Raw genomic sequence first — 19,369 nt, forward strand, 5'->3', positions numbered from 1 at the left:
TGAAGCATGTTTCTAGCCCCACTATCGCATTACATTAGTTTTTCATTTGCACTGTAAAAATATAAAATGCAGCCATATTTGCCTTGATTGCATATGAGCCCAATGAGAATAGATTAATACTATGGCTGTGTACTGGGCCTCAAAATCAACTGTGTCCCAAGAGGTTCAGCCTGGGATGTTACACTTGGAGGAGCAGGCTGCAACACTAAAATGCACTAGTCTGCTTGTCGTTTTGCCTTAAGCCTGCCAAACACGCAAGCATTTTGCTTATCAACCTTCAACCGCTTGTATGAAGTCAGCTTCTTTTTTCTCCATTTGTTGCTCGGGGCAAGCAACCAGGCATGAATCCAACACAGGAGAGAGAAGCAGAGTCTCAGAAAATAAAAGAAGGAACAAAGACCCATTCATAGTGTAGTTAAGGAATAAACAGTGAACAAAATCCCCACTTGCCCAATAGCTAAATAAAAGTTTTTCTCAGCACTCTGTCTTTAAGTCTATTTTTAATATTTCCATCTATCTCGGAGATGAACCCATCTCAGTGGCTGACCAAGATCCCAAGAATGAAAGGCAGTACACTGCTGACATAATTCTCCTCTGGCAGCTAAACTGCATGTATTCATATACTATTAACGCAGTTTGAGAACCCATTCTCCACAAAGCCCATTATTATTTCTGGAACATTTCCCCTGGACACTATGACTTTGAGAAACAACAGAAATCACCTGGCAAACCACTACAACTTTCACTTGTTAACTTCACACTGATGTATAATTACCTTGAAGCCATCTAAGCCAGGCCTGACTATATCTAAATCTTTCCAGGCAGATGTCTGTGAAACCAAGAATACTCAAACCTGTCAATGTTTTGGCTCTAATATCTGAAATACCAGCTATAATCTCTACAAATGGGTCATTTTGTGACTCCCCATGGCAAACAAAAGCAGGAGTATGCAGCATCAGAGACGCCTTGGCCAGATGTGCTGGCCCCTGCCAGGCCTCCCAACAGGAACACAAGGGAAAGCAAACACGTTCTTTCAGAGGAATACAAGAACATCTTCTGGAAGTGGATAAGACAGGGAGAACTATGGGGTATATCTTATCCATTTTATAACATCACACCATGCTTGTGTAGCACTGATACAGGTGTAAGTGATGTAGAGTGCTGCACAGCTACACAGGCTTTCAAACCAGACTGGGTAAAACACCCATAAATTAATTTGTAGGGTACACAGTTCAGCACAGACTAACCCTTGGAGATTCAGGTATCTTCAGATATCACATAAGATATCATAAGGTACCTTATGACTCACAATGCTTTTAAAATTCAGGTGCACTAATTAAAAAAAAAAAGAGACTTCAGGGAGTTCTCTGGATGGTCTGCCACTTAACTCCAATAATTTATGAGAACTATATATCTCGTAATTTTTGCATTAGAAGTACATTCCCATTTTGAATTTCATTCTTGAAAAGCAGAACTTCCGAATAACTTAAAGACAGCATAACTGCCCTATAAAAGCTCTCCTGCAGTATTCTGGATGAGAGAGATAAGCACATATGGCACTATGGACATGGTTCTTCCAGGCTACCGGAACAACTCCAGGAAAACTGGAAATCTCATGTGCTTTGTATCAATTTATTGTTTTAAGGAATCAATCTGCTCATTTTTAATTTTCAAGGAAGCAAAGGAGATTTAAGAAACAGAATAATGTGCTTTCAACCATTGTTCCCTAACATAACATCATCTTTGGCCTTTCTGATAAAACACTGCTGTTATTTGCCAGACTAATTAAAATAATTTGCTTTTTTTGAAAAAAAACATGTGTAAAGCAAAAACATTAAATATTTTCTAATTTTTCATAATGATGCTTTGGGTGCCAGTTACAGGTTTGCAAATTAAGCGCTTGCTCTCACTAGGCACAGCTATGGCAGATGGTCTCGTGTTAATGAGTCGCAGAAAGCGGGAGGTGCAATAACACCACTGTGGCAGTGACGAATTTTGTTGAACAATCCAGGTCCCCATGGAGACCTGGAGCAACTCAGAAGAACCACAGGCTCTTCACCGGGGTGACACTATCTAGCATGGGCTGAAATTATTTATGCTCAAAATTGCCTTATTTGAATGATACCTTTAACCTCCTCAAATTCATGTTTCCATCCAACACTTAACAAATATCAGGTGTAATTTTCAAATGCATTTGATTTGTTCCAGTTCTGCTTTGATTTCAATCAGTATGAGTTTTACTACTCTTAATGTATTTGTTGCATTTGGCTAAATCTACTGAGCCTTCTCGGCACAGTTAAGCACCTCTCCCTGCTAGCTGGGAACAGCCCTCTGCAACACAAATATCTTCTGCACACGGCCGTATCTGTAGCCTGCGTCATCCCCTCAAAGTTTCAACAATAACTTTCTTGAAAATCCTATCCAGGTGTTTCATGAGCCCTTAATTTCCTGGTACAAATGCTCCATCTTTGGACTAAAATTACATAAATAAGGCTAAAAGTAAGGCAATGAAAAGAATAAGAAGAAATATATTAGTAAGTTGGTAAGAAAGTAAAGCAGAGGTATTGCGTAGTGTCCTAGGTATAAAGACTAGAGTAAGCACCTATAGTTTTACTATGCCTAAAAACCCAGAAGCTGTGTCTTTTTAAGCGAAATGAATCCAGCTGGAAATCAGAAAGAATAAATGTTTGGATTCCTGTGATAGATGGATAGCCTTTATTGAGATGTTAGGAAGATATTCCTTACCAATAGCCTCATTTGTAACTGTGCTACTTGCCCTGCCCCCTTCAGCACATTTTACTAATATCATATAAACTCATGACGGATACTTAAAAAAATTAAAAATCATCATGCTCTGGATGAAATATGTGACTTGAAATAAAGCTTTACTTAAAGTGCTCTTGTGACTGGTATATCATCAAGACATGAGGGGTTGCAGAAAAATTCTTTATGAATGCAAATAAAAGTTACAACTAATAAGGGTATATATTTAAAACCATAGCAAAACTAACAATTACACTATCATTGTGAGAGTTTACTAACTGACCAAAAAAAATCTTTAAACTTAATAAATGCAAGCCTTAATATCACTGAGTTGTTTTTAGAAAGTTTATCTTAAATTAATGATCTCGAACCCACAATACAGAACCACTGGCCACTGCATTGAATCACTTTTGCACAGGCCTGACTTCAGTGAAATAAAACGTAAAGCTAATGTGACAGCGGTAAATCAGCCCTAAACTCACCATATTGCTCGAACTAGAGCCTGGGAGCATTGTGTCCAAAGCTGAGTTTTTCCGGTTATACTGAGCTGGTACGGCGGAGGACTGCGGGACCTGGAGGACTCGGGAAGTGACGGGCGCACTGCCGACAGCGCCTGATGCCCGGGGGCCAGGGCATTTCATCGCCGGCGCCCCAGGTATCACACGCGTTAGGAGCCACCACTGCTACGCCCAAGTTGGGACTCAGAAACCTTCCAATTAGTTTCTCGTAAATGACTCCTGTTCTGAAACCCGAAACCCCTTAGCGATGTTCAAATGCAAATCCCTTGCGTTACTCAGCATAGCTTTTAACACACGTATTTATATCCCAGCAGATGTGCTTGATCTGATAAACAAATCACTGCCTGTTACCAAGCTACCTGATGTTTTTAACCTTTTCACTGAATATTCTGCCATTAACTATGTGGGCTCACAACAATTGTTACAACTTCATGTTCTAATGAAAAAAAGCATGTGTGAAAGGACTTTAATGTTGGTTTAAATGTAATATAACCAGTCAAAGGCTCCTTTACAATTCCCGGGGAATGTTAATGCCAACAAGAATCAAAAACATTCACTCACAGACACATTTTATCAGGTTATGCTAACAACTAGATCAAAATACTTGGGGAAAAAATGTGTACTTGAAATCGATAGCCATGTTGCCATGGAAGACTACATGTTCTGCATCCCTGGCAAGCCAGAGATCTAAGGAATTTTGATTAGAGATCAAGCAACGTGACCTACAGACAGACACACAGCGAAGCCGGTACAGCACAATGGTCACGTTTCTACAGCTGCGGCTCAGGTTGCAAGCTTACTTGATTGCAATCAAAACCAAATCAGTAAAGAACAAAGACAGGAGTTACAGTCCATCTGACATTTGAGAAATCTCATACAAAAAACACTTCTGCACAACTGCATGGATTTTCCCGTATAATTAAAGTGGAGGCTGCAGGATTTTTGCATACAAATACTCTAAATTTGCAAGCACACTATGGATTGTCCTTACTTGGCCTGCTAGAGTCACTGTATAACATTCTGTGAGATATGTTTTCTTTTTATATGCAAAGCTATAGCGATCAAATTATCCATACGTCCCAGAAACACTGGGCTTTGATTCACGCTTCCACTATTTCCTACAAACTGCAGTTGACGCAGGACATGGCTCCTTTGGAAGTGCTATAACATCACAGAGAAAGAAATGTGAGGGAAATACTCGTAGAACAAGATAATTTGTGTTCATGATGGATCAAAGAGGCTATTCAGGATAATATAATCACAGCGCCTACATGTCTCCTATCTGCAGTTCAGCTTTAGTCTGGGCCTCCACGGGCCCACTCAACTACGCTGCCATAAACGAGCTCCCAACGAGTGTTTGTGTAACACCACGCGCTGTACAAGAAGCAGTCCCGACGCGCACCCTCGGAGCCAACGGCAGAACACGCTCGGTTTGAACTTGATATAGCCTGAGTCGTCAATATTTTATCACCTTTTGTCTTCTTCGGCAGTGCTTTCATTACAGCAGTACGAAATAATATAAGAATTTGCAAACGTGGGAACCAAAGCCTTTGAAGTCTAATGAATACAGTCTTTGCCTTACATTTCGAAGGCTTTTACTTCTACTATAACGGCACTTTGGTTAAATCTGGTTAAAAAGGAAGGAATTGTAAAGCACAGACTGAGTAAAAATTTGAAATGAGCCCAATGTGAATGACTGCATAACATGTCCCCTACAGCCTTTTATTGGCAGATTAGATATGCATTTTTACAATGAATAATACATATAAACTATAAATAGATATGACCATAAACATTATTTATAATGTTTATTTACTTCCCTATCTCTTAGCAATCTTTGCTATTGAGCAAAACTAGAAGATGTTCACAGTATTGCCAGGAAAATTTTTAACCTGGATAGGCATATAACTATCTTGAATAAGAACAAGAATAGGAACAAATCAACAGTTGGTTATTTGATTTTTAAAACTTCTCTTAGAATTCTTTAGAAGAATTATCTGGGGAATACAGGAATGACTGGATGGGAATGAGCAGCTTTATACTAACCTGCCTTGTTTTTGCATGGCTTCATAATTTAGTTTAAATACAAAATGCAACTATCTGCTGGCTGTTACCATTCTGACCATTCCTGAAACTTGCAGCCCTCAAAGAAATAATCAGCCAGCAATATGGTGATATACTACCTTTCTACCCTAAAAAAAGTCAACCAATTGAATGCCCATGTCCCCTCCACTGAAACCTCATACTTTAAACTCAAACCCTATCAAATTCAAATTCAAAATTCAAACCCTATCAAATAAATGGTTTCACATTTCGCACATATTCAAAAAGGTAAGCGCGACTTCATCCAGCATAACATTATCTGTCACTGATAAGATTATTTAACAGACCTCAGATATCTTTAGATGCCTCTCAGGGCACAGTCATTTGTACTCTTTCTCCTTGGGCTCTTAGTTTGTGGTCTTCATCGCAGTAGACCTGTAGACGCCATGAGAAGAAACGTCATCTCCTGCAAGCTGGGTTATGCATGTCTAAGGCAAGGTGCTCCGACAAAGGCTCCCAGCCGGTCTGACGCAGCGGCGGTCAGCCTGGGCACGCTGGGCGCGTGGCCCTTTCCTAGGGGCTATCTTTGGGCACCGCGGCGAGGGGAGCGCGCCCCGCACACCGCGGGCAGGAGCCGACGGCAGTGCACTCCCCGGGGAAGCCGCCCTGCCGGCACAACAGCCCCGTGGCACGGCAGACGAGGCGAGGAGAGGGTCCGCTTGGGGCACGCAGCTCCCCTGAGGCTGAGGGGGGTAAGCGATCAACCGACCGAGAAGCCTGAGTACCACTTTTTTGCTAAATCCTAACACATCAACTATGCTCCTCTCATTCACTGATGTGAGTATATAATAATAAAAAAAAAATAATCACATTTGCCTAACCTGATTTTCCCCCTTTACGTTAACTACCAAAATTTATATTTAGAGCTTTGTTCTGTTCTTAATCTCTTCTCACACAACGTGCTAAGTCCACACTAGAAAGCAAGTTACACTTCTTCAATAAAAAAAATAAAACCCAGAAACAAAAAAACCCCCAGATACCAGAAAGATGTCAGCAAAGTGGTGAAAACTCCTGAAGAGTAAAGAAAGGGATTATAGCATTTAAATAATGAGGATAAATTTAAGAAGCCTTAAATATGCGCAAACTTAGCAAAAGGATTACTAAGGAGGAATATAAATATTCCAAGAGCATTAACACCAAGAAGCAGTTTAACTATGTGTCTCCTGTGCCAGTCTAGAGTCTGATGGGCGGCTGACAGAAGCTACCATGCTTCTTAGTTGTTAATACAGTGTTTTTTTATTTTATCCAAGTTCTGCCTGAACATGAGCAAATTCCTTCTTATCTCTATTAGATGTGTAAGGGTAATAGCGCTTCTACATTATGTCGCTCTCTTAATGAATCAAGCCTGAAAATTAATTTGATAGTAAAGTTTGTCATAAGAACGGGTGATTTTAAAAGCATTCGGAAAAATTATATATGAGTTGTTTTCCACTTTGAATATCATTCTGGTTCTGAACAGATGACTAAAATATTTCTGTTATTTAGAACATTACATTATGCTTTTTTTTGTTGTGTAATTCTGCGAAGAATGCAATCATTGAGTTGGACACTTAATGCTCTCTATCTAACTCATTAAAGACTGATGCAGGTATTGAACACTATATGCCTTCTCTCACAGGATTAATAAAAATACCATTGTAGCTGATGGAGGAAACAATCAGAGAAAAACTCTCATCATCTAATGTCTCCCTCAAGAGTCTTTTACTCCTATTTTAAGCAGCATTAAAATAACATCTGATATATTACTGAAATGCACATACTGGCACACTGTAGGAATTGGTAAACCTTGATCTAGCAGTAACCAGCTCTGTTACCTTGGCAAGAACTTAAATCACCTTTTGCATGTTTCTCCTATCTTTGTCTCTCTAGATTGCTACTAGATTGTATCCCGAGGAATTTACAGTCTCTTGGAAATAGTCACACTAATGCAGCTGGCACCAGAGCCACGCTCATATCTGCGCTACGCGTCATAAGAAATGCCACTTGGAATAAAAGTACAGCAAACTGCTTAATGATGAATTAAGCAGGTTGTCCAAAAATTGTCAGTTAACATCTTACTCATTTGTACACTCAAAACAAATTAGAAGTTTGAAGCTTCCAAGTAATCATTCAAATAACCAAATACCTACAAAATGGGTGCAGATATACTGTCATATTGGTTAATTCCTTGTTCGTTTGGAGGACTCTTGTCCTTCTCTCATTCGCAATGTGTCAATGTTAGATCACTTCCAGGCTCCAATTTGGAGCAAACTGAGTAGTTCCCTCACAAAACCGCTGAAGCACAGACGGTCACACCAGGGTTCAAGCATCACAGTCTGACCCGAAGCAGCCTGCACAAACCTGGCCGTGGTCCCCCCCGGGGCATGCATTGTCTCGTTGGCAGAGGGATAACCTCTGGGTTTCTTTGTAAATACTAAGTGTCTCCTAACCCTATGCCATTTTTCATTACCACTTCTTCCAACCTGTTGTTCTTCAGGGCCCAACTCTGCAGTAAACTCCATGGGTTCATAACCATCCAAAACATACTCGGTTTTTTGGATTTAGGATGTTTGCAGTCTTACAGTAAGCAGTCATACAGTCTGCAGTAAATCCTTTCAGGCATGGACTGCATTGTTAAAAGTTTATGAAGTCTGCAGGACCATGAAGCCACATGTCCAGTGCTAACGTACTATACGTAGCAACAGCTGTCACAAACACTTACCTTTGCAAACAAAGCACTTAATATGGAAATACTTGTTCTGAACTCTCAAAACTTCTCCTTTGCATGGATTTCCACAGTTATTGCAGAGAATTGCAGTACTTGATGGCTTCTCCAGTTGGCTATGTACAGCCTGTGGTTGTGAAACTGCAAAGAAAAACAAAAGATAAAGTATTTTAAATGCTGTGAGACGAATAACTGCAAGACATCTGTAAGACCTAAAAGTAATGACAATTAACACTTGGGAAAAACAGGCCACGTGGATCAAAACTTGGGAAAAAGCTGGCAATGTGGATCAAACAGTTTTAACTTCTGATATTGGCCAGCACAGGAGAAAAGACCTGCTAAATGAGCTGAGACATGCTTCCCCCATTTCCTAACTTTGAAAGCTCATGCTTGTAAACATTTCAAACATAAATTAGAACCGCTTATGGAAGAAAGAATTCTCATGAGGATTAAGAGCCTCTCTCTAAATTTCAACAAATCACTTTGTAGCATCTCCCTTTCAAAAAGTCAGAATATATAGATAAAAGTTATTATATTCATGCAAAATACCATTAAGGGGATTTAGTAACCATTACATCATGATCTGGTCTTCTTTCAAGTTCAAAATAATTGCCTTTCTAATTACTTTTAAGATAAAAAAAATACACTTCTGCAATGTTTTGAGTTCATAATTTTGAAAAATTAACATTTCTGCAACTACCATGCATATATGATCATTAAATAAAGGCTGCTGTCATTTTGTAGGAAAACATTTGTGATTTTAACAAGAGATTAAATTTATTTAGGCTAGTAAAATACTAAGTGAATTAAAAATTTGCTGCCATCTTGTGATGCAAAGTAGAAATTGCATTTATTGGGCTGTAAATATAAACTGACATTCCAATACGTTACGAGTCCTTCTTGTAATTCTGCTGCAGTGCACGCATCAATTTTGTATTGCAACATACTCAGTAAGAGAGTCTAGAGAGTGAATATCAAGCGAGCTAATTATAATAGGGCCATAATATTCAAAAAAGTTGGCTTTTTTTTCTACCTGAAGAAGTAATAACAGGAAAACGCACCACATATTCTTAGTAAATCACATACTGAATGCCATACTTCTATTTCTTTAATGTGGCATGTTTATTCTAAAGTTGGATTCCTTACTTCAAAGTGACTAAAGTCTGTTGAACAGTAGCTTCAATGTAAACTTACCCACCAAATCAGTCAAGATGCAGCAACCTGTCATAGGCCAACACACTAAGTATGAAAAGAAACCAGACGCGTTTCCCTTCAGGGCTTAGTTGAGGAATAACGTCACTGCTGCCTAATTCCTCATTCCTTTTCTTTCACCAGCATTTCAAACAAATTGGGATGTAACTTTGCCTATGAGACTTGTGCAGCATGACTGCTGTGTTCATAAAAGTCCGTGTTAAACTCAGATTAGCTGAGATCATTAGTTTCTATTCCTACTCTAGTGTCAGAGTTGCTATTTCAGGAAAAGCCTCTGAAAGAAAAAAGGATGTAAAAAAACCCCAAAGTATTGTTTTTAACTAAAAAACCAGTAATGTCTACACCTGTGCCATAGGGAGGGATAAGACCATGGTGGTGTTGCAACTAATAAACATACATGGTATCAGATGATATTCGAATCAGTGAGCCTCAGTACTAGTGCGGTACTGGGACATCCACGGTATTAGTCTTGCTAGATCCTAGCCCCCCGGCTGCCCTGGAGAGCCCAGGCCCGCTCTGCTCTCCAGCGTCTCTCCTTGCCGCTCTTCCTCCTCTATTCACACCCTCATCCCCATCTCTGGAATCGGCCGGTGACACCTAAAAGGCCTCCTCAGGGCCATTGACCTTCAGAAGTCAGTATTTCAAAGAGATGCTGAACCTGCTGCCCAGGACTTCAGGGGAGTTTCTGGAAGTTTTGTCCAATCCTGCATATTCTACTGTAGGTAGAAGTGGTTTTTTTTCCCCCGGGAGGTCCGTGCAGTTGAGTTGCTCGTCATCTCATTCACCACCCAGCCTTTTGCCTTGCCGCTGCAATTCTGCACTCCCTGCTTGCCAAAAAGTCCTGCTGCAAGAAGCGTGAATTTTGGAGCTATTACTGAAGTCCTGGCTATAATTAAGGACATATCCAATACAAACAGCACTGAACAAGCAATTAGAGGTTTATAGAAACGCGGCTGCCCAAATTTATGAAGTGTAGATGGTGCACATAGTTCAAGCTAATACTACCTTCTGGCTTTTCCCTCTAAACAAATAAAAATGGAGAGAACTCTAAACTTCACAACTCTCAACTTTTGACACATAAATTTCACTACTGTAAATTGCCCAACACTATCCACCCTGAAATTAATTGCAGAATCAACCCTCTAAGAAATTTAAACAATGTTTTTTTTACAGAGATACTTAGTGTAATAGTAGCTAGAAGTTTCTAATCCTTGGTAAAGAGGGTTTTCTCTCCAAAATTGTTAACAAGCATCAGATTTGTAGCATTTAATTCATGGACTGAAAGACAGTTGACTACACCCAGGATACTATGGTCTGAAAAGTTACATTTGAAATAGAAAATTCTGATCAGAATGACAGAATCGACTGAATTTTTGAGCCTGCGCATCAGGTGCATCTGTCCCAGGCTCCGGGCCTGGGCGACCGCCCTGGCGGGGCCCTCCTGCTCGCGGCTGCAAAATCACTGGTGCTTTGCCAGGGAAAACCTGTTTTCTTCCTCAAAATGGCAAAATGTTTGGCTCACAAGAGGTTTTTTTGCTGTTTTAGGGGAGGCTTTTTTCTTTTCTTGCTGAAAAGCAGTGGCAAATGACAATTTTGGACTAACCCTATTTTCTAATTAATCAAAAAACCGGGAGACCTGTGGGACGCCCCAGCTAGACCTGCTCTATTGGAGATACCCTGATGCACAGAGACGCTGAGCTACCACTACAAAGCTCTGCCAGCAGGAAGCAGCCTGTGCCCCCACCATCCTGCACCTCCAGCACGGCGCTGAGCTGGGTTCACATCTCCACCTACCACCGGTGAGGGACCCTTCTAAGTCCAAGGCTCCACCGCCCCACGCTTCTGGCCCTGCTGGAAGAAAGGAAGGAAAGGGATGTACCAGAAAGTTCAAGGAGCCCTTGAACATGTCCCCTGCATCCTTCCCCCAAATACCTCGCTAAGGAATTAAAATCCTGTGCAGAACAGCCAAGCGTACGCCAAAGACTTTCTTAAATTAGATGCAAGGTACCATTTCTGCTTAACAAAACCTTCCCTGAGAAAACATAGTCTACTACTCTCTGACACCTCTCACACAAAAGAAAGACATTACTGAAATCTTTCAACACACTATTTCTTCTGCTTTGAAATGACGAGCATCCACGTCTTCCCCAGCACGTGGCTGGAGGTTATGGAGTTGCAAGACTCCGGCACTGAAGAAGGCACAGAAGTCTGCTCCCTCGCTGCTCGCCTGGAAGTTCAAGGCTGCGGTTATCGGGAAGCAATGGCGTAAGGTGGCTTTACCTGCCACGTTGCCCTTGGTGCTTACTGCCCACCTCTACAGAGCAGGAAGACGAAGCGTTGCTTGCTCCTCTTGAAGGCCACTGTCGACCCAGAGACCTGTCCTGGGGCCAAGCTCTGACAGTGACTATGCTGTGCGGTATTTGTGAAGCCACTCCAGGAATACCTTTTCTTGCACTATGCTATCCAAATGCAAGAAACTTCACCCATTGGCACATCCTTTTTGTTCTTTTGAATGCCTTGAGATTTTTTATTATGAGTAATTTCTCATCAAGGGATAGAATTGGAAAATAACAAAGAACTATCAATACATAATAAATTCTTTAAAAAGGTAGTATTTCTTTTGGAATTACTTCATTAATTTTGAAATAACACAAATCATATTTAAAATATGCATGTTACAGAGAAATAATTGTTCTGCTTTCCTGTCAGTTCAGAACTAAGCTAATCAGTGTTTCACACAAAAGACTCTATGAAACCAAGTGGGAAAATAGTGCCTTTGGGCTCATTATAAAACTGTGCTTTTGATGGCACCTTTAAATACTTACTCTCTCTTCTAGCTGAACAAAATGATGTGATTAATGTTAGTCTAAATTTGAATAGTTTGTTTTAAAATATATTTATGTTGAAATTGCAAAACTATTGATACGATTTTTAAAAATGGAAACAGTTTCAAACTAATTATGTTAGTCAATTTAAAATTTTAACATACATCCATTTCGAGTTATTATTAAGTAAATCTGTTACATGCTAATTTTCAGCATTCTATTTTTATGCCTTTAGGTATCAAAACTTGTCTTCAAAGCAGAAGATATGACCGACATATTTAGCTGGTAACATACTGTATTGCTCATGGAACGTAATGATCTGAGAATACTCTTCTGATCATAACCCACTAAAGAGCTCATTAAAAATTAAATGATTACATTATTGCACTCTGGCTTGCAAAATTTAATGAAACTAGAAATTTCCTTCTTAAGTGACTTTTGCTGAATAGAAATACAAAGGAAAGCCTGATTCTCCAAATTTGTCTTCCTCCTAGTTTGCCAGTACACTGCTCTAGCAGTGGTATCTCCACAAACCCTTAAGCCCTACAAAGGTTTTATTGTGCTTACTTCCTGACAAGGACAAAAACGGGAAAGAAGTGAATTAGCATACACTTTCCATAGCACTTCACTGGCATACAAGAACTGTGTATTGGCAAAATTCTTGTCAAATGTCCAGCGATCACACATTTCCGATGGCAAAACTCAGAGAGCCTCAGCAGTCAGGCTCACCTCTCTCCAACGTGCAGGGCAGTCCGTAATGCTGCAGCTCTGGATTCAGTGGGGATTACTGAATTGGCAATGGTTTAAAAATTACAAAACGTATTTCCGCAAATAGATTTACTTTTATATTGTTTGCTCTAGCCACATGCAGTGGCTCTAAGTACGATGGGGAAAGAGAGGATCACAGGATTGCTCATTATTAAAGCTGCACTACACGACAGTTTTAGCGGGCTTAGAACTTTGCCAAACTTCAACTGTTTATCTCGATTCTTTATGTCTGGTGTTCACCTCAGACTCATTTCTTTAGGGAAAACTTCAGACAAACTAAGCTTTTAATAGAGGTGAAAAAAAGAAAAGGATAAAATATATTGTCTTCTCAATGTTAAAAAAAAGTACAGCACCTTGCCTTTGGACGTTCTCACAGTGCTTTGGAGTAAAGGCTGAAGTCTGACAGGGAGACGGATTTTGTGACAGGCCCCGTGAAAATCCACAAAATCTGGGGTCACAACAAAATAAAAAACAACAAAAAACCCCCACAGCTCATTCAGCATTGCTAGACTAGCTTGGATATAACAGCAGCAGGGACTGGGACAAAATTAGCTGATGTTGGTGGCAGAAGGGAGGAGGCTCCTGAGGCTCTGGGCAGGCTCCTCTCCCGAGCCCGGGAGGGAAAATGCCACCGCTCACCCTTCAGCTACCCTCCGCCATGGGCAAACGTCTGAGTGAAATCCTTGGCAAAGGACCTCGTTGCCCACCTATGCCTGGCCCACGCAGAGGATGAGCAAACGCGACTGTCATCGGGCTCTCGGCCAGCCACGTGACCCAAGTCCTCCTGGTAGATCACAAACCCCACGAAGAAACACGCGGCTAGAAACTGCATCATTTAACACTGCCCTAATGCATTTTTCCAGTTTGTTCCCTTTTGTTTTAACTTAGCAATAAGGACACACAGCCATTATTGAGCTTAGAAATCAAGTACTGAAAAATTAAGAAATGCCATGCTTAGGAATACACGTTTCACCTGAGATGCAACCTCTAATACCATGCTTAATAATAAAGACTTTTACTATATGAGCACGTAACGGTGGGTCTTTTCCTTCTGGTCATGCCTATATGGACAAAAATAAGGTCAGGGGTCCTATTTACTCCCCACTATTTAACCCTCTCCTGAAAAACAGCTTCTTAGATTTCCTGCTCTTCATCATTATTGAAGCTTGAACTGACAAAGTGCCAAATTACACAACTTAATAATAGGTCTAACAGGTGTTTTCTGTTCTGTGATATGTCATATAAACATTTTAAAGACTACTGTGAAATAAACAGTAAAGTGTAATTTGAACGAATAGACCACGTTTATGTGGATAAATATTTTATTCCTAAAGAACAAGTTTCCATAATCCTAACACCTAGCTCTCAATTCAGGAGAAGTGTAAATGTTTCTCCGCAGATCTCTGACGGATAGTGTATAATCAGAGCTTAAAGACAAACGTAAAAGGAAACCCAAAAAGATGACAGGGATTTGTGGTGTGGCTTTTTTCCCTCTTTTGTTTTTCTCTGGTCTTGTGTTCTTGGGATTGGGTTAAAAAAGAGCAATCCTTTCATTTCAGGCTCTAAATGCAAAGGCAGTATCTTTTGCCTTTAATAGCAACCCTCCACCAGAGGAAAAGCTAGATCAAGTTTTCTTTAGAAACTACCAACACTGCTGGCTCCTGCATAAATTTGCCGAGAACTTCCCTTCTTCATACCCCATTACATTCTCTTCAAGAGACGGAACCATTTTATTTGAGCAAAAAAAATCTATAAAGGAATTAATATCTAAAATTACCAGTATTAGTTGTTTAGTTCATAAAAATGTTCAGCTTTTTCCAACACAGACAAAGGCAGTATTCCAACTCTGAGACAAAAACGCACGGCTCTGATGATGAAAACTATTCAGCACGACTGGATTAACGGAAAATTATCTCGGAAATGTTGACACTGAAACCTTTCATCTCTACGGCCTGAGCTGGTCACTGCAATTCAAAACCAACAGTTATGAGACCTGAATGCCATTTATTCACTAAGTATTTGAGAACAAAAATATTGATTGTTGAAGCACTGTAGCAAGCAATGGGCGGGGGGTGCAGAAGCGCTTAGAGTGGAATTAGATTTGCAATCTTCTCTGAGCAGGATTAAATGAGAATCAAATGACCGTAGCGCCACACCAGAATTAAGAGATTTGAGTTCAAGTTCTTATTTTGCCAAACATTTCTGGTGTTGCCTAAATCCAATCACTCAGGGCTGGCTTTAAAAACACAGGATGAAAGCAAAGGAAACTAGCATTTAAGTACCTGTAAATATTCCATTAAGCACTCTTTGCAGTTTTAGGTGCCTAAATGTGACCCCAAGTCTCTCTCCTTGTCTTGTGCCTATCTGCAAAAATATAGTGACTAGGAGCACTTCCAGTACGTGCCTGGAGGCAAGGATAATATAATACAGTAATAAATGAGTAATAAGGTAAGTAGTGAGGTGTTCAGAGAACTACATGGATGTGAGCTCTAAAAATACTGAACATAAGTGTTTGGGGGGTTTTTGTTTGTTTTGCTTCTAAGAACCTGCAATTTATCGTGAGGGCCTGAGTCCTCCATGGTGACCCCCAGCCCCTGCCGCCATTTCCACAGAGAGGAAGAGGGAAAGCGGGATGCTAAAACGGGAATCCACCACCCTCCCCATCCACCTGCCTCCCCTCCGGCCGCGCTGGACCGACTCCTGCCGCAGGGGCGGCACCGCTCCAGGCACGGCCGTCGGCGGCCCCGGCATGGCACAGCCTGCACGTGCACCCCAACGGGCGCGCTGGAAACCGGTGTGCTGGAAGAGCACACGAAACGGCTCGCGGGAACTTGTCTTCACGTACTGCTCAACTAGCAGTTTGCACTGAAAGCCTTCTTCGAGATAACGTGCTTGCATCCTGCACTGTGCCTTTTTATTACGCAAAACCTTTTCCTTTCATATACCTCACAATAAAGCAGAAAGTTTACAGGGAAAGAGAGAAAGCTCAAGTTTTGCCCTGAATTTCCACTTTACATATGCCCTCAAAAATTTCAGCTAGTTATACACAGGGCTGACCTGGAACCACTTTAGTAGACACTAACTAGTTGACTTCCCAAATAGAGCTTCCCAAATACAATTACCATGTACAACAGCTTCTGAAGAAGCGCTTACTATTTTTCCAAAGACTTCTTGTTCCTAAAGCAAGCGTTATTACTAGTTCTTTAATTAATATCCTACCTCATAGGCAATTCGGCAAACTCAGTAAATCCTTATGCCAATAGATTTCTATTTAATTAAAGTAATTAACATGGTCCAAAAAGATAAAATAACACAGTTAAAAATAATGGTGTTCATTTTTGATCTATATACCTGCTTTTACTACTTATCAATAGTTTTTACAGTGCCTTTCCTTTGCAACAAAGAAAAGGATGGGATACCTTTTCCAGTACTTCCTCTGGATCATAATCAAATCAGAAATCTATAGCTGATATAGGACAGCAGACAGTTAATGCTACTGAAAGACTGAAGCGTCTTCTGCTTTTTCTGCTGATTATGGGGTTTATGGTATCGGAGACGGGGGAAAGGAGACGTGTTGCCCAGCAGAATGCAAAGTAACGCAAACCTGCCTCAGACAGGCAACACGGCACAAGCACTCCGCACCCGGGCTCCAAACGCTGCCGTAGGCTCAGTGCAAATCCACGTCACATAAACAAGCCGAGCACGAGCCACCCTCCTGCACTCATTATCACAATAAAATATTTACCAAGTCCAAGCTCAAGTAGTCGTAATCTGCTGAATTTCAGGAGCTGCTACTGCAGCAACACAAATGCTGTTTTGGTATGTTTTTAGCAAGACTACAAGGAGAAGAGAGACAGGATCAGCACGCCAATACATCCGCATAAAGCAATAGGCATTTTTTCATTAGAGTCTAATATAAAGTCTAAGACAATTTAAATTAAATAAAATGAGGGAATTTTTCAAACTGAGCTGTCAGCTAATAAGTGCACTATCATTACAGTTTTAAAATCACTTATATAATTAAAAGACTATGAAGCATAATTTAACATAAATGTTTAGCAAATCTTCTCCTCTGCAGCAATTTCATGTAAACAATGAGTAAATACTCTAATGATAATATCAGCGAGTTAGTTACAGCAATCCTGGCCGAAAAACAAATTATTTCAGGTCCGTGCTCTCCAAAATGTGGAGTCATCACCCCGTACCTGTATCTTCTGGCATTCCCGCATTAATTCAGTCCTGCGCAGACAGTGACATGGGAAATACCACCAGGAGTTATCGCTGCCCCGGCTTCCCACGAGCCGCAAGGCGCACGGTGAGAAGGGCTGCGGAGCGAGGGAGCGCGAGAAGTGCCGCAGCAGACGAGTGGGAACCGCAGCAGCGTGCTGTCGCCGGAGCTGCCTCCGAGAGAAGTGTGGCGGGGGTCAGATGACGCCTGCAGTGCCCACGCACAGGCGGGAGGCGAGCCAAGACCTCGCTGCCATGCAAAAATAGCGCCCCGGAGAAGCCCAAATATTCTCACGCTCGCCGGGCAGCCGGTGGCGGGCCGCCCCCGGGCAGGACAGCGGGGACGAGCCGTGGCGGGGGCACGCCGCCGCAGCCTGCCCCTCCGCCGGGGTCGGCTCCCGGAGGGTGCTACCGGCAGAGAAGGCTGGAAGAGAGAAAACACCCAGCGAGCCCGTAAATTTAGGAAAAACCAAGCTGAGTGGGAGGTTTACCCTGTTTGCAAGCTGCCCAACCGCAAATTAAAAACACGGGCCGAGGTAACCGGCAGCACTGGGAAGACCCCTCCAGCACTGTCCCTCCAGCAGGCCTCCCCGCTCCCGGCCCCCTGCACAGGGCAGCCGACAGCACCCATGTCTCAAGCAGATACCTAAGGGTTTTTTTTCTCTCCAGAAGGCATTCAGCGAGCTATCTGACAGCCAAAAATCTCTCCCCTGATTACTCACACAGAGTCGGACGTGTATCGTGGTAGCAGCAGTGATGTGCCGAGCTATTTAAAGCGATGCTTGTTTGCCCAGTTATTGTGCGAACAGTCCGTGAGGGTTAACATCCGAAGCCCTCACTTGCTCTGGGCTAATTCTGTACGAAGGCAATAACGCGGCCAGCGCGCTGCAAGGTGGCTTCATTGCTTGGAGTACAAACTCGCTAAACCTGGACTAAATCACGGGGCGAGGAACAGGGATGCATTTTTCATGGGGCAGACTCTGTCCTTTTCTCCCGCCGGCTCAGAAGAGGCCAAAGCACTCTCCCTCCCCATGGCTCACCACCCTTCATCCAGCCATGGCCTACCTGGTTACAAAGCAGCAAAGAAATAGCTTTTCCTTTCCTTCGACAAACAGAAACCGGGCAGGGACGTACAGGTGAAGCCCAGTCTCCTCAGCTCCTCATATGGCCAAGGGAGGGATATGGAAGCAACAGGGATTAGGTGGCACTGGGCAGGAAAAGCAGAACTTACCAATCACACATGGCCAGCTACTTAGCAAATTCATTGCACTACACAAGCCAAAGAATATTTTGCACTAAATCATATCAAAAATCTATTGAACTGACCCAATGTGCATGCGTGTTTAAAGCTGGCTTTCCATTGACTTCAGTGGTTGCTGAATCACATCTCACAGAAAATTCAATCTCTTCCAATCTCCCACAAAGGAAACAAACTATTTTTAAAACCTGACATAATGCTTTTTTTTTCTTTGTTTGCAAAAAATGGGTTTATTTGTGCAGAAGAAAGTGGAAGCTTTTTGTAAAAACAGCTTAGTGAATATCTTTTATGCATTTTTTAAGCTCTTGCTAGCTCACTGTGGATTGTTATAAATGCTGTCGGAAGAGAGGGTGGAGGCTCTTTATTCTTTGTTTCAAAGCAAAAACCATCAATGCTTCAAAAGCATTTATATGTGATTATGAGCAAGATTTCTTGATGATAAGCCAGAAACAGCTGATTGTTCTTGGATCTTACAGAAGTGCCCATCAGCTGAAGTGGAAACGTATAATTTCAACAATTTTTCAAAATGTTTTCCTTTAACTTTTTACTTATGGGAAATGTCTTTGTATTTCATAACGGATACAAAATAAAACATGATTTTGTTTGTCCAGTCCTGACTACTGAGAATGGAGCAAGCGTTTCCGTCACCACAGACAGGGAGCTGTGATCAGAAGTCCATATGGGAGGACCCCACCGACTCGGGACATGACAGACACGGCATCTGTAACTTGAAGCAACTTTGGACTGATATGAAATGAGACCCAGAAAGCAGATCCCAAGATCTCAACTCTCAACCCCAAATTCTGCACCTTGAAACCACTTCAGCTTCTAACTGATTCAGTGAATAATTCAAAATTACCATAAACTCATACGAACCACATGAACAGTCTGATATCTGAAAACAAAACTGAAATGATGAATTATTCAATTAAAAAAAATCTATATGCACTCTCTTACAGCAACTGACTTCTGGCATTAAAACCTTATGGCA

The 19,369-nt window shown here is 41.5% G+C and overlaps 1 protein-coding gene across 11 annotated transcripts in view; it reads right to left on the bottom strand.

Annotated features, from left to right (window-relative positions):
* ABLIM2 (actin binding LIM protein family member 2) overlaps positions 1–19,369 on the bottom strand; it is a 144,984-nt gene that overhangs the window by 97,739 nt on the left and 27,876 nt on the right. For 10 of the 11 annotated variants that reach the window (XM_026121983.2, XM_064511481.1, XM_026121991.2 and 7 more), the window contains exon 2: positions 8,086–8,229. In XM_026121983.2, coding sequence (XP_025977768.1) covers positions 8,086–8,229 — 144 coding nt within the window. Of the gene's footprint in view, positions 1–8,085; positions 8,230–17,098; positions 17,244–19,369 lie in introns of those variants that run through there. The other variant, XM_026121984.2, reaches the window with a different exon arrangement.

The sequence above is a fragment of the Dromaius novaehollandiae genome, chromosome 4, assembly GCF_036370855.1.
Source record: "Dromaius novaehollandiae isolate bDroNov1 chromosome 4, bDroNov1.hap1, whole genome shotgun sequence".
NCBI classification, from domain to species: domain Eukaryota; kingdom Metazoa; phylum Chordata; class Aves; order Casuariiformes; family Dromaiidae; genus Dromaius; species Dromaius novaehollandiae.